This window comes from Capra hircus, chromosome 17 (assembly GCF_001704415.2).
Source record: "Capra hircus breed San Clemente chromosome 17, ASM170441v1, whole genome shotgun sequence".
In the NCBI taxonomy this organism is placed as follows: Eukaryota; Metazoa; Chordata; class Mammalia; order Artiodactyla; family Bovidae; genus Capra; species Capra hircus.
Window position 1 is genome coordinate 66,585,237 of NC_030824.1, and position 22,182 is coordinate 66,607,418.

The 22,182-nt window shown below is 38.4% G+C and overlaps 1 protein-coding gene across 1 annotated transcript in view; it reads left to right on the plus strand.

Annotated features, from left to right (window-relative positions):
• The window catches only part of MND1 (meiotic nuclear divisions 1), an 84,575-nt gene extending 68,565 nt beyond the window's left edge, over positions 1-16,010 (plus strand). The window contains exons 7-8 of the mRNA XM_018061619.1: positions 6,478-6,522; positions 15,748-16,010. Of these exons, the coding sequence (XP_017917108.1) occupies positions 6,478-6,522; positions 15,748-15,854 (152 nt within the window). The 3' untranslated portion in view covers positions 15,855-16,010. The remainder of the gene's footprint in view (positions 1-6,477; positions 6,523-15,747) is intronic.

Here is a 22,182-nt window from a genome sequence, read left to right on the forward strand (position 1 = left end):
AGTCCACGGGGTCGCAAAGAGTTGGACACGACTGAGCGACTTCACTTCACTTCAATCAGATTCTTAGGAGCTATAGATGCCAGAGATATTAAAATGACATTCTCAAAATGATGAAAGGAAAAGCTGTGAACCAAGAATTCTGTATCTGGAAATATTTTTCTTCAAAAATGAAAAACAGACTAAGGTATTCTCAGGTAAATAATTGAAAGAGTTTGTCACTAAGAAAAATATAGAATTCCTTCTGGTTGCAGTGAAAGAACAGTAGACAGTAACTTGATCAACATGAAGAAATAAAGCAGCAGATTTATATGAGTAAATCTAAAGGACAGTATTGTGTATTTTTGTTCCTATCTCTTACATTCTCCTATCCAATTTAAATTACAGCTGCATAAAGCAATAATGATAAACATGTTCTAGGGCATGCAGTGTATAAAATACATTTTGTGACAGTAACAGCATAAAAGTGGGGAGCAAATGGAGCTATATAGGAGCAAAACTTCTGTATACTATTGACACTAGTAGTAATTCTAATTAAAATGTTAATAGTCATCCCTAGGGCAATCACTAAGAAAACAACCCAAAAATATTTGGTAAAAGAAATAAAGGAATTAAAATGGTATACTAAAAATTACCATTTAACATAAAATGAAGCAATTGTGGAGGAACTGAGGAAGAAAAATTTGTATGACTTATAGAAAATAAATAGCAATTGGCAAATGAAAATCCGTCAGTTCAGTTCAGTCGCTCAGTTGTGTCCGACTCTCTGCGACCCCATGAATTGCAGCACGCCAGGCCTCCCTGTCCATCACCAACTCCCAGAGTTCACTCAAAATCCTACTTTATCAGTAATTATATTAAATGTAAGTGGATTAAAATCTCGAATTCAAAGGCGGGAATCAGCATGAAAGATTGAAAACACATAAACTACTGTCTACAAAAGACTCAACATTTGACTCAAAGGCACAAATATGGTAAAAGTAAAAGCTGGAAAAAGATATTACATGAAAACAGTAACCAAAAAGCGAGCTAGAGTGGCTAAACCAATACCAGAGAAAATAGACTTTAAAACAACAATTGTTGCTGGAGACAAAGAAGTACAGTTTATAATTATGATGATAAAGGGGTCAACTGTTCAAGACGATATGACAGTTATAAACACATATACAGCAAACAATAGAGAACTGAAATACATAAAACCCCAGAGTATTGAGGGGATAGACAATTCAACAATAATAGTTTAAAATTTCAGTTTTCCATTCTGAGTGAAGAATGGAACAAAAAGATGGAACTTAAGAGATTAGAAGGCTAAAGCTGCAGACCAGCTGAATCTCTGTGGGACACTCCGCAACACTGGAAGACTTACTCTTCTCATGTGCTTAGTCGCTCGGTTGTGTCTCTCTCTCTGCGACCCAATGGACTGTGTGGACCCCATGGACTGTAGCCTACCAGGCTCCTCTGTCCATGAGATTTCCCCAGCAAGAATACTGGAGTGGCTGCCATCTCCTTCTCCAGGGGATCTTCCCAGGGAAGACCCAGGGATCGAACCTGGGTCTCTTGCACCTCTTGCATTGGCAGGTGGATTCTTCACCAGTTGAGCCAACAGGGAAGCTTTATTCCTCTCAAGTAATATTCTTAAAGATAGATCAAATGTTAAGCTTATATCTCAATAAATTTAAATAAGTTGATAATACAAAGTATGCTTTCTGATAATAGTGGAATGTAAAAGGTAATTAACAGAAGGAAATTTGAGAAATTTACAAATAGGTTGAAATGAATCAACCCACTCGTAAGAGGGATGGCTCAAACAGAATCACAAGGGAGACTGGGGAATACTGTGAGACAGTGAAAATGAAAACAAAAAAAACTTACTGGATGCAATGAAGGCATTGTTCAGTGGAAAACTTATATTAATATTGTAATGATTGTGTTAAAAATAGGGACGGCTCTCAAAAGCCTAGCCTTCTATCTTAGTCTAGAAAAAGAAGAGCAAATTAAACCCAACTAAATATAAGGAAGAAAATAAAATGACTAGAACAGAAATAAGAGAAATGGAGAATCAGAAAAACAAGAGAAAGTCAGTGAAGCCAAAAGTTGGTCCTTTTAGCATATCAACAAACTTGACAAACCTTTGGCTGTTCAAGAAAGAAGGAAGATTTAAATTAATAAAATCGGGAATGAAAGAGAAAGATCATTATTGACCTTATAGATATTAAAAGGATTGTAAAGGAATACTGTGAGCAGTGTTTATATGTCAGTAAATTTGACAAGGTATACAAAGTGAACAAGTTTCTAAAAGGATACAAAGTACCAAAACCATCTCAAGTAGAAATGAACTTTGCAAACAGATGTATAGGCTTCCCTAGTGACTCAGTGATAAAGAAGCTGCCTGCCAATGCAGAAGATGTGAGTTCAATCCCTGGGTCAGGAAGATCCCTTGGAAAAGGAGATGGGAACCCACTCCAGTATTATTGCCTGAGAAATCCCATGGACAAAGGAGCCTGGTGGGCTACAGTCCATGGGGTCACAAAAGAGTCAGATCCGACTGAGCAACTGAACAACAACAAATAGATGTGTAACACGTTAAGAGATTGATCTGGGAATTAAAAGCTTCTCACAATGAAAAACTAAGTCTATACTGGTGAATTCTATCACTTCAATGGAAAAAAAAAACTTAGAAAAGAGAAAACACTTCCTAACTTATTCTTTGACGTCAATGTTACTCTGATACCCAAACCAAAGACATCATAAGGAAAAAAACTGTAGTTAAGTATCATTTACAAATGTAAAAATTCTGGAGAAAGGACTAGTAAATTAAATCCAGCAGTACGTAAATAAAGATTATACATCCTGACTAAGTGACATTTATCAGGAATGAAAGGTTGACCCAACATACAAAAATCAATCTAATGCAACATATTGGTAGAATAAAGGTGGGGGAATGCCATAAGATTGTGTCAATAGACAAAATATTTGATAAAATCCAACACCCTTTCGTGATAAAAACACTCAAACTGAGAATAGAAGTGAACGGCCTCAGTCTAATAAAAGGGTCTCTGTAAAAAATGCACAGCCAACATAATGAGTGGTAAAAGACTATATGCTTTCTCCAGGGATGCCCACTCTTACCACTTCTATTCAGTATTGCACTGGAAATTCAAGCCAGGGCGATTAGATAAGAAAGAGAAATAAAAAGCATCTGTATTAAAAAGAAAAAAGCAAAGCTATCTGTTTGCAGTTGACATGATCTTAGCCCTAAACAATCCATAAAACAACAAAGTACAACTATTAGTGTTCACAAGTGAGTTCAACTGATGGCAAAATAGAAAATCAGTGTGTAAAAAAATACTTGTATTTTATAAACCCTCAATAAACAACCTGAAAATGAAATTGAGTTAAAATTCCACTTATAATAGCATCAAAATGAATAAAATGCTTAAGAGTAAAATTCACTGAAGAAGTACAAGACTTGTACTGAAAACTAAACTTTTAATGAAGTTAAAGATCTATATTTTTAAGGTGGAAATACTCCCCTAGTCGATCTAAAGATTAACTCAAATCTCCAAAATTCCAGTTTCTTTTTTTGCAGAAATTGTTGTTGGTTCCAAAATTCATATGAAAATGCAAGAGACCCAAAGCAGCCAAAAGAATCTTGGAGAAAAAGTTGGAAGACTCAAATTTCGCAATTTCCAAACTTATTACAAAACTTGAGTAATCAACTCAGGCAGCAAAAAAAATAGTGCCATTTGCAGCAGCATGGGTGGACCTAGAGACTGTCACACTGAGTGAATAAGTCAGACAGAGAAGCAGAAGCATCTATGACATCCCTTATGTGCAGAATCTATAAAGAAATGATACAGATGAACTTACTTCCAAAATAGAAACAGACTCACAGAGAACAAACTTCGGGTTGCCAGGGGGGAGGATGAGAGGAAAGGACAATTAGGGAGCTTGGGGTGGACAGGTATACACTGCTGTTAAAATGGATAACCAACAAGGACCTACTGTGTAGCCCAGGGAGCTCTGCTCAGTGTTATGTGGCAGCCTTGATGGGAGGGGAGTTTGGGGGAGAATGGATACCTGTATATATAATGGCTGAGTCTCTTTGCTGTCCACCTGAAATTATCACAACATTGTTAGCTGGCTATACTCCAGAACAAAATAAAAAGTTTGGGGACTTGTCTGGCAGTCTAGTGGTTAAGACTATGCCTTCCAATATCGTGTGGGTGTGGGTTCGATCCTGATCAGGGAACTAAGATCCCACATACTGTGGGGTGCAGCCAAAAAGTTTAAAGATGAATTTAATAAAAATTAATTAATTTTTTTAAAAACTTGAGTAATTGAGGTGATTTGGTACTAGTAAATGAATAAACATATAGGTTAATGAAATAGACTTGATAGTCCAGAAGTAAACAAAGTTTTGAACACGGGTACCAAGACCATTCAATCAGGACAAAATACTGTTTTCAACTAATGACTTGGGCACCACTGGTTATCCACATGTAAATGAATCATCCTCGCCTCCCACTTCACTGTGTATACAAACATTAACTCAAGTGGAGCAGAGACTTAAATGCAAGAGCTAAAACTATAGAACTCTTAGAGGAAAAACACATAGCTATCTGTGTCTGTACCCTTGGTTTTTTAAATATGACATCAAAAGCTCAAGCAGTCATATAAAAAGTATACAAATTTGACTTCATCGAAATTGACAACTTTTGTATGTCAAAATACGTTGTCACGAAAGTGAAAAGAAAACCCACAGAATAGGAAAAAATAGTTTTCAAATCCTATATCTGAAAAGAACTCTTCTGATGCAACAATAAAAAGTTTAAACACAGGCAAATGGGCTTCCCTGGTGGTTCACATGGTCAAGAATCTGCCTGCGGTGCAGGAGCCCTGGGTTGGGAAGATCCCCTGGAGAAGGGAATGGCTACCCACTCCAGTGTTCTTACCTTGAAATTCTAGGGACAGAAGAGCCTGGTGGGCTGTATAGTCCACGGGGTCACAAAGAGTTGGACACAGCTGAGCAGCTAACACACAAAAGATTTGAATACGTTTTTCCAAGGAAAATACACAAATGGCCAATGAGCATATGGAAAGAAACTCGGCATCACTGGTGTCATTAGGGAAATGCAGGTCTCGACACAAGGAGATACTCGTTAGGATGGCTGTTATAAAAGGAAAGCAAAGTAATTGTTGGTGAGGTTGTGGAAAAGTTGTAACTCTTGGATTGCTGGTGGGGTTGTTAAAGTGATGCAGCCACTTTGGAAAACAAGTTATCTGTTCCCCAAAATGTACATACAGTTACCATTTGAGCCAGCAATTCCACTCCCAGATATATATACCCAAAAGAATTGAAAACATGTTCACAGAAAAATTGTTATCCATATTAGTCATAACAGCCCAAATGTCCATCAACTGATGAGCCGCTAAACAAACTGTGGGATATCTATACAATTATTTGATAATGAAAAGGAATGACGTTCTGATACAACTACAGTTGCCCAACCTTGAAAACACTGTGCCAAGTGAAAAGAAGCCAGACATATAATTTCATTTATATGAAACATCCAGCATAGGCAAATCCATAGAGACAGAAAGTAGTGGTCTGCAGAGACTCGAGGGAGTGGGACTGTGGAGTGACTCCTGATAGGTGTGGGATTTCCTTTCGGGTGATGAGAGCTCTGAAGATAGGTAGGGGTGATGGTTGTACAACCTTGTAAATATACTAAAAATCACTGAATTGGATGCTTCAATATGGTGAGTTCTGTGGTATATAAATCTTACTTCAATAAATAAATGCTCTCATTATGACTAATGTTTATAACCCATTTGATCATGGCATTGTTATGTGCTGTGTAGATTGACTTGAACAACATAATATAGATACAGATACATTTAATAGCAAGATATATAATTAAATATAAAGTAAATATTTCCTCCTTCAGGGCCACTACTGTATGACCATTAAAATTTTATTGCCAGGTTTATTTTGGTCTAATTTGTATACGGGCTTCCCTGGTGGCTCAGTGGTAAACAGTCCACTGCAGGAGACATGGGTTCAATCCCCAAATGCAGAAGATTCCCCTGGAAAAGGAAATAGCAGCCCACTCCAGTGTTCTTGCCTGGGAAATCCCGTGGACAGAGGAGCCTGGTGGGCTCCATCCATAGGGTCTTGAGGGAGTTGGACATGACTTAGCAACTAAACAGCAACAAATGTGTATATACTAAAGTGCTTACCAATAAACTTATTTTATCCTCTTCTGGTGTTACAAATTATTTGAGAAACATCTCAGTTAAACATTTTGTTTTTAAAGAGCAAGTACAATAATAGTAGGGGACATTTAGGAAAGAGATCCTGGTCAAGTTGACTTTGTGTTCATGACTTATATAACTGCAGCTATCTAAAATTTCTTTGGGAAGTTGAGCAGGTTTGTGAAATACATTGTCACTTATTGAGATTTTTGTTTTTTTCAGGTCAAGCAAATCAAGTGGCCAAAGAAGCTGCTAACAGATGGACTGGTATGTATTATAATGGTAATATACACCAGTGTGTTACTACTGATAAACTAGTCAAACTCTTCTGCACTTTCTAGGGTGTCAAATGCAGAAGCGATTGTGCCTAGTTTCGTTTAAGAAAAGACATTTCTGGAAATGTATGTATTAATCAAGTTTTCATATCTTAGATCATTAAAAACAGTCTTATGAGTTATTTTGTAAAGTATGAGACATTTTTGTAAAACAAGTGATTGCTTTCAGTTTAAGTTTTATATAGCTTTTCCCCAATAAATCACTTAGACTAATCACTTAACCTTCATATATATTAATGCAAGATACAACTTTTAAGAGTTTTGTGGAATGTGAAAGATTTGTCTTCTTGTTCATAATATTAATTTGTTGAGGACTGACTATGAGCTAGGCATTGTAAAGCCTGTCTATGGTGCATTTTCATTTTATCGCCACAGCAGTCTTGTGAGGTAGATAGGATTATTATCCCTAATTTTAGAGGTGAAACTGAGGCCACTGGGATCCCACAGTCACACAGGTGCTGAGCATTGGAACAAGAATTAGGTCTCAGAGTCCAGGCTCTCTCCCACTACACGAGATAGTCTTCTCTGTGTACCTGCTTTCATGTAAATGCCCCATTAATCCATTTGCCAATGGATACACCCTCTGGTGTCTGCCAGGAATATTCTAAGAGATGGTAATTTATAGGGTATTAATTATGTGTCTTACAGTTTAGAAGAAAATTAATAAATAGTGCTTGTTGTGAATTATATACTGGTATGATCACTATTCTTAAAGCCTGTGTGGAAGTTAGGCTGATGCTTCTCCAGCATTTAATCATAAAGTCATGGTGATTGGACTTTCCCACCCTGGGAAGTCTTTAGTGCCGCTGTGTGTGTCACTCATCCTGGTTCTGTTTCTGGGGGCATGTGGATAAGACCGCATTGATGCCGAGATGCAGAAAGCTTGAAGTGGCTGCCTTACTAAAGTCCAAGGTGGTTAGTCGCTGGAAGAACGGGGACTTGAGCCAGATTTCCCTGATTCCATATTCAGGCTTCTGTGCTTCACTGAAAGCTTAAGAATCATTTTTCCTTGTCTGTTTTAGAATTAAAATCAATATAACTGGCCTTTGGCTCCTATGAAATTGCAGTCTTACTTATTACAAAGTTATTTCCTAATAGTATGATGCTTTATGAAAAGAGCAGAGAGGGCAAAAACAGCCAACTAACAGTAAATAGAAGGGACCAGTGACATGTGTGCCCAATAAAGTACAAGTAACCAGTAAATGTAGTGATACTGTATAGGTGTGAGAAGTACAAAATTTTGAGTGGAAAAAAGGCAAATGGATTTTTTACGTTAAAAATAAATCAAAAGTCACAAAGTGATTTCCCGCAGTTAACAAGCAGTAGGAACAGGAGGCCTGTGTATATGCTGAGAGAGGAACTTGGCTTTGAAAGGAATCCTGTTGCGCTCATTATTTACTGTGTGACTCATTGAACCTCTCTGAGCTTGCTTCTTCATCTGTTCAATGTGGATAATACTTGCCTCAACATTTCAGAGGGATTCAGTAAAACAGTCTGTAAGCCCTTTAGCACACCATTAGACACATTGATAAACAAAGACTCCCATTTTTCCTTTCTTTTAAAAAAATCCTTTTATGTTTTCCCATTGATCGTAAACTTCAAAAATTATAATTTAAAAAATGTGAACAACTTCTTTTTCCGTTGTGTTACTAGCTGACGAAGAACCTAAAACTTTTAAAATCATGTAGGAAGGATGATATTTTTAGAAGAGCAGAAACAGCTGTTAAGAACTATATTTCCATTTGAGTTTATGACTTGCCCCTTCCAACGTAAAAATGTTATGAAAAAAATCATGGAGTTACATTACACCTCAGAAAACCTTCCTGTTTTCAAAACAAACAAAAAGAAAACATCAGTACTATTTATAACTAAAGATTGTTATATAATTATTAAGATTTGGTTTCTTCATATGAAAAAACTCCTAAAATGTATGTAAAATTGAGCATATATACTTTTCAGTAGTTCAGTATTTCAGTTTTGTAGAATGAGAAATCAGGGTATAAATAGTGTTTTGTGACATTAAGTAACTTTAAATGTGATATATGAAATTACACAAAACCTTGCCTGATAACAAAGATAGTGGAGTTTTTATGACTTTTTATGAGAGACTTCTTGGTGAGTGAGGGGGATAGGTGTTGTGACGTCCTGGTGTAGACCCACGCGTGTGATACTCCCTGTCCTAGTCCTGCCTTTATCCTGTGTTTGCCATCATATAAACTAACACAAATTCTACCCCTCTTAAAGCTGTGTCTTTTTTTAAAAAAGTAAAGTTTTCCCAAAGTATACAAGTGGGACCTGGTTAAACTTAAAAGCTTTTGCACAGCAAAGGAAACTATAAACTATAAGCAAGGTAAAAAGACAACCCTCGGAACGGGAGAAAATAACAGCAGATGAAACAACTGACAAAGGATTAATTTCCAAAATATAAAAGCAGTTCATACAACTCAATACCAGGAAAACAAACAGTCCAATCAAAAAGTGGAAAAGAGACCTAAACAAACATTTCTCCAAAAAAGACATACAGATGGCTAACAAACACATGAAAAGATGTTCAACATCGCTCATTATTAGAAAAATCAAAATCACAATGAGATATCACCTCACACTGGTCAGAATGGCCAACATCAAAAAGTCTACAAACAATAAATGCTGGAGAGGGTGTGGAGAGAAGGGAATGCTCTTGCATTGTTGGTGGGAATGTAAATTGATACAGCCGCTATGGCAGACAGTATGGAGATTCCTTAAAAAACTAGGGATAAAGCCACCATATGACCCAGCAGTCCCACTCCTAGGCATATACCGTGAGAAAACCAAAAGTGAAAAAGACACATGTATCCCACTGTTGATTGCAGCACTGTTTACAATAGCTAGAATATGGAAGCAACCTAGATGTCCATCGACAGATGAATGGATAAAGAAGCTGTGATACATATACACAATGGAATAGCACTCAGCCATTAAAAGGAATGCGTTTGATTCAGTTCTGATGAGGTACATGAACCTAGAACCTATTTTACAGAGTGAAGTGAGTCAGAAAGAGAAGATAAATACCGTAGTCTAATGCACATATACGGAATCTAGAAAAATAAAGAATTTATTTGCAGGCAGCAGTGGAGAAACAGACATAGAGAATAGACTTATGGACATGGGAGAGGGGAGGAGAGGGTGAGATGTGTGGAAAGAGTAACATGGAAACTTACATTACCATATGTAGAATTGGTAGCCGATGGGAATTTGCTGTATGGCTCAGGAAACTCAAACGGGGGGCGCTGTATCAGCCTAGATGGTGGAATGGGGAGGGAGATGGGAGGGAGGTTCAAAAGGGAGAGGATATATGTATACCTATGGCTGATTCATGTTAAGGTTTGACAGAAAACAATAAAATTCCATAAAGCAATCATCCTTCAATAAAAAATAAATTAAGAAAAAAGAAAAAGTTTTTAATCCAATTATAAATGTTTCCACACAACAGAAAAATTGACAGGTATGAACTATCAAAATTGCAGATAACACTGTCTTAAAGGCAGACATCCAGTGGCCCAAGGACATATTGAATCAGTCGCTTGATTCATTAAGACTTGTGTAGAGAGGCTTTTTGCTTGTTTGTTTGTTCTTCATCTTTGAAGGTTTATATAGTGGTTTCTTGCCCTCAGGTGACCCAGTATCCTTCCTGCAGAGGCTCCAGCCTCACTGTAGTACCTGTTTCCTCCTCCTCTCCTGATCCCGGCTGGAAATCCAAAGGTTCCTGCAGTGCCGCAGCTGTCCTCTTCTTTTCTGCAAGTCTTTCTGTATTCTTAGAGTCTCACAGAGTCTGGAAACAGTGCATATAACACTTGATCTTTTATCTCTAACATACATATCACTTTGGAATTGTTTAGTGTTAATTTTTCTCTTTCTTGTGTCAATTTGAAGGCATAGGTTCTTTATGTTCTGCAAGGCCTGTAATATACTTAATAACTGTCTTATGTAGCAGTATTTGTTGGTGACTCTCAAGAATGCATAGATTATGCAGACATCAACCAAATTAAACAGACCATTCTAGAGTACCTCATGCTATTAGTTTTCTCACTTAGGTTCTAATGGAAAGTAGAGATTTGGTTTAGATTGTTACATAAAGATTTGTTTTAGTATCTGTTGATATTCTATGCCATGAATATCAATGAAACTAAGCCATGCCGTGTGGGGCCACCCAAGAAGGGCGGGTCATGGTGGAGAGGTCTGACGGAATGTGGTCCACTGGAGAAGGGAATTGCAAACCACTTCAGTATTCTTGCCTTGAGAACCCCATGAACAGTATGAAAAGGCAAAATAATAGGATACTGAAAGAGGAACTCCCCAGGTCAGTAGGTGCCCAATATGCTACTGGAGATCAGTGGAGAAATAACTCCGGAAAGAATGAAGGGATGGAGCCAAAGCAAAAACAATACCCAGTTGTGGATGTGACTGATGATAGAAGCAAGATCCAGTGCTGTAAAGAGCAATATTACATAGGAACCTGGAATGTTAGGTCCATGAATCAAGGCAAATTGGAAGTGGTCAAACAGGAGATGGCAAGAGTGAACATTAACATTCTAGGAATCAGCAAACTAAAATGGACTGGAATGGGTGAATTTAACTCAGATGACCATTATATCTACTACTGTGGGCAGGAATCCCTTAGAAGAAATGGAGTAGCCATTATGGTCAACAAGAGTCCGAAATGCAGTACTTGGATGCAATCTCAAAAAGGACAGAGTGATCTCTGTTCGTTTCCAACGCAAACCATACCATCACAGGAGTCTAAGCCTATGCCCCAACCAGTAACACTGAAGAAGCTGAAGTTGAACAGTTCTGTGAAGACCTACAAGACTTTTTAGAACTAACACCCAAAAAAGATGTCCTTTTCATTATAGGGGACCGGAATGCAAAAGTAGGAAGTCAAGAAACACCTGGGGTAACAGGCAAATTTGGCCTTGGAATATGGAATGAAGCTGGGCAAAGGCTAATAGAGTTTTGCCAAGAGAACACATTGGTCATAGCAAACACCCTCTTCCAACAACATGAGAAGATTCTACACATGGACATCACCAGATGGTCAACACTGAAATCAGATTGATTATATTATTTTCAGCCAAAGATGGAGAAGCTGTATACAGTCAGCAAAAAAAAGACTGGGAGCTGACTGTGGCTCAGATCATGAACTCTTTATTGCCAAATTCAGACTAAAATTGAAGAAAGTAGGGAAAATCGCTAGACCATTCAGGTATGACCTAAATCAAATCCCTTATGATTATACAGTGGAAGTGAGAAATAGATTTAAGGGACTAGATCTGATAGATAGAGTGCCTGATGAACTATGGAATGAGGTTCATGACATTGTACAAGAGACAGGGATCAAGACCATCCCCATGGAAAAGAAATGCAAAAAAGTAAAATGGCTGTCTGGGGAGGCCTTGCAAATAGCTGTGAAAAGAAGACAAGCAAAAAGCAAAGGAGAAAAGGAAACATGTAAGCCTCTGAATGCAGAGTTCCAAAGAATAGCAAGAAGAGATAAGAAAGCCTTCCTCAGCGATCAATGCAAAGAAATAGAGGAAAACAACAGAATGGGAAAGACTAGAGATCTCTTCAAGAAAATTAGAGATACCAAGAGAACATTTCATGCAAAGATGGGCTCGATAATGGACAGAAATGGTATGGACCTAACAGAAGCAGAAGATATTAAGAAGAGGTGGCAAGAATACACAGAACTACAAAAAAGATCTTCACAACCCAGATAATCACAATGGTGTGATCACTCACCTAGAGCCAGACATCCTGGAATGTGAAGTCAAGTGGGCCTTAGGAAGCATCACTACGAACAAAGCTAGTGGAGGTGATGGAATTCCAGCTGAGCTCTTTCAAATCCTGAAAGATGATGCTGTGAAAGTGCTGCACTCAATATGCCAGCAAGTTTGGAAAACTCAGCAGTGGCCACAGGACTGGAAAAGGTCAGTTTTCACTCCAGTCCCAAAGGCAATGCCAAAGAATGCTCAAACTACTGCACAGTTGCACCCATCTCACATGCTAGTAAAGTAATGCTCAAAGTCTCCAAGCCAGACTTCAACAATACGTGAACCGTGAACTCCCTGATGTTCAAGCTGGTTTTAGAAAAGGCAGAGGAAACAGAGATCAAATTGCCAACATCCGCTGGATCATGGAAAAAGCAGGAGAGTTCCAGAAAAACATCTATTTCTGCTTTATTGACTATGCCTTTGACTGTGGATCACAATAAACTGGAAAATTCTGAAAGAGATGGGAATACCAGACCACCTGACCTGCCTCTTGAGAAACCTATATGCAGGTCAGGAAGCAACAGTTAGAACTGGACATGGAACAATAGACTGGTTCCAAATAGGAAAAGGAGTACGTCAAGGCTGTATATTGTCACCCTGCTTTTGGCCACCTCATGCGAAGAGTTGACTCATTGGAAAAGACTTTGATGATGGGAGGGATTGGGGGCAGGAGGAGAAGGGGACGACAGAGGATGAGATGGCTGGATGGCATCACTGACTTGATGAACGTGAGTCTGAGTGAACTCCGGGAGTTGGTGATGGACAGGGAGGCCTGGCGTGCTGCAGTTCATGGGGTCGCAAAGAGTTAGACACGACTGAGCGACAGAACTGAACTCAACAGAGCACCTCATGAGAAACGCTGGGCTGGAAGAAACACAAGCTAGAATCAAGATTGCTGGGAGAAATATCAGTAACCTCAGAGATGCAGATGACACCACCCTTATGGCAGAAAGTGAAGAGGAACTAAAAAGCCTCTTGATGAAAGTGAAAGAGGAGAGTGAAAAAGTTGGCTTAAAGCTCAACATTCAGAAAACGAAGATCGTGGCATCGGGTCCCATCACTTCATGGGAAATAGATGGGGAAACAGTGCAAACAGTGTCAGACTTCATTTTGGGGGGCTCCAAAGTCACTGCAGATGGTGACTGCAGCCATGAAATTAAAAGACACTTATTCCTTGAAAGAAAAGTTATGACCAACCTAGATAGTATATTCAAAAGCAGAGACATTACTTTGCCAACAAAGGTCCATCTAGTCAAGGCTGTGCTTTTTCCAGTGGTCATGATGGATGTGAGAGTTGGACTATAAAGAAAGCCGAGCGCCGAAGAATTGATGCTTTTGAACTGTTTTGTTGGAGAAGACTCTTGAGAGTGCCTTGGACTGCAAGGAGATCCAACCAGTCCATTCTAAAGGAGATCAGTCTTGGGTGTTCTTTGGAAGGACTGATGCTGAAGCTGAAACTCCCATACTTTGGCCACCTCATATGAAGAGTTAACCAGTTGGAAAAGACTCTGATGCTGGGAGAGATTGGGGGCAGGAGGAGAAGGGGACAACCGAGGATGAGATGGCTGGATGGAATCACCGACTCAATGGACATGAGTCTGAGTGAACTCCGGGAATTGGTGATGGACAGGGAGGCCTGGCGTGCTGCGATTCATGGGGTCACAAAGAGTCGGACACGACTGAGCGACTGAACTGAACTGATATTCTATAACAATTAAAGAAATCAGAATATTTTATTAACATTCTATTTGATGTAGCAGTATTCACCTTAGCGGTTAACTTTATTCAAACTAATTATTATTACTTGATACTTGGAATTCAGCTTCCTAAAACATTATTCTTGAAAGTGATCAAACTCCATATAGTAACTTCCTAATGATACCATACAGTGAAACAGCATACTTCAGCGCAGGTGACTTAACTAGAGCGATCGGCTTTCTCACAGCTCTGGCGGCTGAGTGTCCAGAACCACGGTGTTGGCAGGTGTGGTGTCCTGAGCCCTCCCCCCGTGGCTTGCAGATGGCCGGCTTCTTCCGTGTCCTTGCAGACCTTTCCAGTGCCCGTCCCTGGCGTCTCAGTGTGTCCACTCTCCTCTTCTTGCAACACTGCCAGTTAAATCGGATCAGGGTCCACCCCAGGTTTCAATTTAATCACCTCTTTAAAGACCCAGTTTCCAAATACAGTCACATTCTGAGGGAGCTTTGGGGGAAGTGCTAATTCAGCCAACAACACTCCAAAAGAACCTATTTTAACCCTTCGTTTCATTATCACAACTAACACAGCGCTTCACGTTTTAAGGAGCACTATGAACCAGAAAGTTGTATACCATGGTTTTTATATATTTATAGTCAGTACATATTCCTTATAAAGATGGTATAAGTACATTAAACAGAATATTTAAAATTAAAAAAAGAAAGCTCACCATCATTCCTGTTCTCTAAGTGCTGCCAAGTGACCACACTGGTCCTGCCTTGCATAGACACGCTTCTGGGTGATTGGACGTGTAGAGTACTTGTATTTTTTTCTTTCGTTACACTGAGATGAAGATTTGATCATAAATCTTTGTGCACAGTTGGTTTTATTTCCTTCGGGTCCCCTTAGATAGATGTAACACTTTTTTCGGTGGTAAGATGCACTTAAATTCCCTAGAAGACATTAAGGCTATATCTGCTCCTTTTAGCCTTCAGTGACCCCCTCCTCTTCACCCCTGCTCCCTAGCCTGGCTGTCTAGAAGCCACTTCTCTGCTGGGGGAGGGAAGAAAAGGGGTGCCCTCTGGGACAGGAGCAGCTCTAATTCCTGAGGTAACAGAACCCTGCCTCTGCTCTGGAGATGTTAAAGAGGCACCATCAGCCTCTCCCTGTCTTTGGATTATTCTTTAAGTCAGGTATTCTTTAGTGGCAACTGATTTACTGAATTTTTTGAATATGAAATCTGTTTATTCAAAACAATCACTAATATTTTCTTTATTCTGAAAGTTAATTGTCGTTACTCTTGAAGATGGGTTTCCCTGGTGGCTTTGTGGTAAAGAACCCAGCTGCAGTGCAGGAGATGTGGGTTCGATCCCTGGATCAGGTATATCCCCTGGAGAAGGAAACGGCAACCCACACCAGTATTCTTTCTCAGGAGATCCCATGGACAGAGGAGCCTGGCCGGCTGTAGTCCATGGGGTCACAAAAGAGTTGGACATGACTTAGCGACTAAACAACAATAACTCTTGAAAATACAGAAATTTCCTTATTTTGATGCTTCTAAAATAATAGAAATTTTTTTCAATGAGTATAATTATATTTGAAATTTTATGATTATGTTTCCAACTCTCAAAAATATTTCTTAATTTTCTTTATAGATAACATATTTGCCATAAAATCTTGGGCCAAAAGAAAATTTGGATTTGAAGAAAATAAAATTGATAAAAATTTTGGAATTCCAGAAGACTTTGACTACATAGACTAAAACATTCCGTGTTGTTGTTGATGGTGAAGGAGCTATGTGCTTGTGAATATGTAAATTTTTATACTATCCAGCTAAATGTACTGAATTGTCATTTACCTGTAACTGTCTTTATCGTTTTGTTAATTTTAAATAAAGTACAGAGTGTGGATGTTGTCACTGTTTTTGATTCTCCTCAGTGCTCATCAGAGTTAGGAGAATGCAAGTAAAGTCTGTTACTCTTACCAATAATTTTTTTTAATAGATCAAAGCCATCATGACATAACATTTTTTAGTTTTATTCAAATATTAAGAACTAAAGGTACCTCTGAAGACTGTATTATACATGCTTGGAAATAACTTTCAAAACTAATGGCTACTTTACTATTAATATTTCTCAGTATTTAGTGGAAAATGTGTCTGATTGAGTCTCAGTATATTGCATCATATTTGCAAATTTCCCACAGGAAAAAATACAGAAAGTTGATGTTCCTTAAATTTAGAGTTAGGTAGTAATTCCTCAAACATGAAAGCTACTTTTTTTAAATGGTTGATGCCTTTCTGCTGTAAAGAACAAAACATGCCCTTTGTCCTAATTTATACACTTGTAAGATGATATAGTGGTATTAGTATAGCATGCATACTCAGAGTTCAGGGATTTTTTTTTTTTTTCCATCTACCTTCAAAAAAGAGTAGGTTAAAAATAATGTATGTCTTGTGTGTATATCTTTTTCCAGTTCAACTTTGGCATTTAGGGTATTTGCAGGACAAACTTAAAGAAAAGAAATATCATACTAATCAGAAAAAAAAGACTAATGTGTGTAATGCCTTTTGCATACATGCCTTAATTTTTCTTCACACAGTCCAATTTTGATGTTCTTTTAAGTAATTTGGATGAGGTACTCCATATGTTTGAAGTGACCCAGATGGTATCCACACCATTTGTTAGTGAATCTGGTCTTTGAATTGTGTTGAGTTGCCAGGGGCCTACTTAAGCACTTCCTGGATGTGAGCGGGGAGCTTACTGGTCCAACTTTGTTCTCAAGGCCAGTTTATGTTGCCTTAGGGCAATAGCTCTTCTCGCAGGAGAAAGTATTTGATGTAAGAGACAAAGGACAAAAAATAAAAATAACCCATCATAAGCCCTTCCCTAATATACTAATGGGAATTCCAAAGTTTCTCAGACCTTGTTTGCCGTTTCTTAGAAAAGATGCTTCTGGCAATTCCCTGGCAGTCCGGTGGTTGAGGCTTCCCAGGTGGCGCTAGTGGTGAAGAACCCGCCTGCCAACGTAGAAGACGGAAGAAGTACAGGTTCCATCCCTGCATCGGGAAGGTGCCCTGGAGGCATGCCACCCACTCCAGTACTCTTGCCTGGAGGGTCCCATGGACAGAGGAGCCTGGCAGCTACAGTCCACAGGGTCACAAAGAATCGGGCACGACTGAAGCGATTCCGCATCCCTGCATGCCAGTGGTCAGGAGACTGTGCTCTTCCTGCTGAGGGCCCAGGCTGGATCCCTGGTCAGACTAAGGGAACAAAGATCCCACAGTCTGCATGTCATGGCCAAAAAAATTGTTTTAATTAAAAAAATTAAAAGGTACTTTCCTCTTTAGAGAGAAGGTATATATGTTCAAAAAGAAAGCCATTTCTGATGGCTTAAAAGATTCTATTTCATAAATATTTAGGTAGCTTCGACATACTAATTTTTGCTATCTTAGGGGCTAGCCTGAGAATCACTTCTCAGCATCTGCCTAAGGTCAAGTGTAGTATGGAGGCTTCTCAGGTGGCACAGTGGTAAAGAATCTGCCTCCCAGTACAGGAGACGCAAGACAGAGGCTTGATCTCTGGGTTGGGAAGGGGGATAAAAAATGGCAACCCACTCCAGTATTCTTGCCTGAAAAATTCCATGGACAGAGGAGCCTGGTGGGCTACAGTCCATGGGGTCGCAAAGAGTTGGATGCAGCTGAGCAACAGCCTGAGAATGATTGAGATGGAGTCTGTTCAGGAGCCCCCCAGAGACTGTGGTACCCTCCTAAGCCAGCAGTGGGCTAGTAGATGTTTAGCTAAACCGAGTCTTTGGAAAGTGAGTTGGGGCCTGGTTTTTAGAATGTGCCTATTTGTGTGATGTAAATACACCCAGCATAGAGAATTTCAGAGTACCAACGTGATGGCAGTGCCGGATTGGAGAAAGATGCTGAATATCATGTAGTCTTTTTACCGTGCAGACACAGTAGATGTGAATCCTCTAGAGCATGGATGAGGGTAAAATGTAAGATAATTAGGGAGCGATGAGTTTTTAGTTTTAGTACTACTATTTTTAATGCATAGCTTATGTGGTTTCATCTTTGAGATGGCTGGATTAACAGCTGGCCCACTGTTATTAACTGTTGGCTTGCCTACTGCAGCACCTCACGGTTCTTAATCTTGAAGAGCTGCTTTTGAGTTCTTCCCTGAAATTAGAGACATTGATTAAGAAGCCCAGGAACACTGGTCCAGCAAAACTCTAGGTAATCCTTAGTCCTGGATTGGTTTTGTAATTGACCTGAAGACTGAGGACAACTTCGGTAGACCTAGAGTCAAATTGCTAGTGATTCAGGATCAAATCTGATTCAGTACTGTATGATTGACACTCCCGATGTCATTTCAATGAATTGTGAAGTTTAAAAGGCATTTGAGATGATTTCCATCTTAACAACCTTCTTCACATGTAGTTATTAAAATCTCACTACCTATCTTTTAAAGAACCCTAGGAAAAATTTTATAGTCTCCTAATGAGTTTCAATTTTCCGAGCCAGGTCAGATCACTGAAATGTCACTTCTGAGGCTGGGCCAGGAACAAATCCATAAGGATGAACTGGATAGCACTTTTCCTCTGATGTTTGCCGCATCATTAGTCTAATAGGATTAGGAAGTTCTTGGCCTGTCTCAGAAATTGATACTATTACCCTAAACTTTATTAAACATGATTCTAAGGGATTAGAAAAGGCAAGTACAGCCAAGAAGCAAGAACCACTCTAATAATTCTTGATCAGAAAAATCTAAATTGTAAACCCAATAATACTGTTTTTGGGGTTTTTTGTTTGTTTAAGAACACGATTGGAATAAAATAGAAACCATTTTCCTGCTAATATGCCATCGTAAGAGCAGTTACAATGGGACAGGTGATGGGAGGGTGTCTCAAAATTGCACATAAATCCCCTTTCAGGATGTGCTCTCTGAATACTGTCTGTATGCTAGGAGGAAAACGTACTGCATTACGAACTCTCCCACTGCAGTGAATTTATATTATACTTTCTCCAGCTTGATTTTTAAAAAATTATTTGTAAGAGATAAGAGGCCAGGTGATGTGACTATCTTTGAATCTCAAGGCTAATGATTTCTATGAACCAAGAATGGCAAACTACCATCCCAGGAGCCAACTTCAAGGCCCATTTTTTACAGCCCTGGAGCTAAGAACGCCTTTTTACACTTTTTAAATGATGTAAACATAGGAATAAGCAACAGAGGTGGTATGTAGCCTACAAAACCTGAAATATTTACCAGCTGAACCTTTACAGAAAAAGTTTGTCAACTTTCAAAAGATCAGAAGCAGACAGCCTGTGGTCTAGATAGACATGCAAGGCATGTTTTGCCTAACCTGTATTTTACTTTTCATTTAAACTGGCTGTCAACACAGTCACATGTAAAATTTCACGTGCGTTTCTAGCTTCTTTTGAAAACTGAATGATTCAGCAACCCCCATGGCAGCGCATCTGCCGGAGGTGAGAGGACTGACTCGGGTGGCGAGTTCAGTTCTTAGAGGAAGGCCGAGTACAGCTTTCTTCCTGAAGTCACTCTTCTGTTCCAAGGTGACAAAGTGATTTGAGATCAAACTTTAGTTTCAACTTTTCAAGTTTGAGAAGAAAAATCCTGGTGCCATTTTTTGTATTAAATGTTTAACATAGAACTGGCATCTTGATGATGAAACATTCTATGCACAAACAAGCGATGTCTTTCTAGATGCTCAAACATGCTTTTAGTGTTTCCTACAGACGGGCTCCCCTGCTAACTCGGACAGTAAACAGTCTGCCTGCATTGTGGGAGACCTGCATTCGATCCCTGGGTCAGGAAGATCCCCTGGAGAAGGGCATGGTAACCCACTCCAGTATTGTGGCCTGGGGAATTCATGGATAGAAGAGCCTGGGGGGCTACAGGCCATGGGGTCGCAAAGAGTCAGACACAGCTAAGCAACTAACACACACACTTGTTTTTCCAGTGGTTTTATAGTTTTCTTCATATAAAATTTTTACATTTCTTAAATGTATTCCTAAGTATTTTATCTTTTATTGCCATTTTAAATGGAGTTTTTTCTAACTGGTTATTTATGTATCTGAAGGCTGTTTTGCATATTAATTTTGCATCCTGCCATCTTGCTAAATTCTTTTTTTTTTTTAATTAATTCTCCAAAGTTTTCCAGATATCCTATCATTATCATATTCAAATAGGCATAGTTTTAATTCTTTTCTCATTGTTTTCTCTTACCTGGTTGCATTGGCCAATACCGCTCATAAAACTGTAGTAGAGGCAGGAGCATCTGTCTTATTTCTGACTTCAGTAGGAACACCTTATAATTCTGCATTAATGAAAATGCTGGCCTTTAATTGGTAATGTGAAGGAAATACCCTGTTTTCTCAAGAATTTGTATCAGGAATGCTTGTTAACTTTGTTGAAGTTTTCCCCCATCTATGAAGATAAGCATATGCTCTTTCTTTTAAAATCTATTAATGAGGTGAATGATTAATAAATTTTTCACACTCAACTATCTGTACATTCCTGGCATAAAACCTACTTAGCCATGGTGAATTATTTTCTTAATGTGATATTAGAGTTAGAAATTATATAGATGTTAATAGTTTATTTAGAGTTTTTGCATCAATATTCATAAGTGATACTGGTCTATAATTTTTTTTATGTGCTATCTCTACAGGTTTGGATATCAGTGTTATACTAATGTTAATCCTTCTTAAAAAGGATTTGCAAGTTTTCTTTCATCTGCTCTGAAACAATTTATTTAACACTGGGATTACCTGGCTTCTAAAGATATTCAACTATAATTTTCAACAACAAAACCAAAAATTGGATCATTTTGAACATATGAATCAATGCTATTTTGCTTTTCACTTAAGAGTTTGAAAATTTTGTTCAAGAAACTTGTTTTACTTGCTATATATTGTTTATTCATGAAGATGTACTAAGATTTATAGACATTTGGTTTGTTTTCAGCTGCATGCTGTTTCAGACGGTATTTTCATAGAACATTTCCAAACATCTGTTTGTGCATTCATGGTAGTTCTTGACAAGAGAAAAAGAGAAGCTCTTTTGAGTTTGTTTTTTACTCAAGAAGACTATTCATGAAGAACTGATCCTCTACAAAGACTATAAGTAATATAAGATAGAGCTGAGTTTTATAGAAAAAAAGAGAAAGGGTAATGGCTTTGAGGACTTTTTAAATTGCTCTTTCAATGGGTTTTCAGAAATGAATTCTAAGTAATTTTTTATTGAAACAATTTGTAAAAAAATGGCTGAGACTCTATTATCAAAAACAGATTTGTAAAAATTACTGCCTTTTAGCTGAAATTTATTAATTAGAACGAAAATTTGTAATGCCCAGGTGTCTTTAGGTTAAAGATTAGCTTTTAAAGGTTAAATGCCAAATGCTTTCTGAAAACCTCTCTAAAATGTACCTTGCTGATTTGGAGATTGGATTTGATGCAGAAAAGGCGAGTTACTTCGCAAGCCCTAACTTGGAAGGCATCATGTTTCTCATGACATTTGGAAAAGTAACTGTGGGAACTTTTTGCACATTTAAATTGAACAGATATGTAATTTTTTTCTGTCCAGTTGTGGTTGTTACCATGTTTAAGTCAACGTACTTCTGGCTCACATGCGTTTCCTGTGTTGTGTGAGCTCTGGGGACCCACACCTGACTGAGTTTAACTTTCTTAGCAACTTTCCATCAGAGCAGATTTGGTTTGATTCTGAGATCAACTGGGACAGATACTTTGCTTTTAAGGACCCTGATAAAATCAGTTTGTATTTATGGAGACTGAAATGACCTGTTTGTTTTTAACCAATTAAAAATTTAACGACAACAATTTTCTTAATAGATCCAGAAAGATAACTTCTTTTTTGGAATGGTGTCAACATTTGACATAGCACAGCTTCAGGAAATAATATACCTGTATACCACAATTATTCTTCATAACCATAACTGAAAGTGCCTAAGAGATTGCTTTTCTCATGTGTGGACAGAGTATGTAGAAGCCATATTCCAGTGTTAACTATGTTATAATACTATTTAAAAAGTAAGGCAGT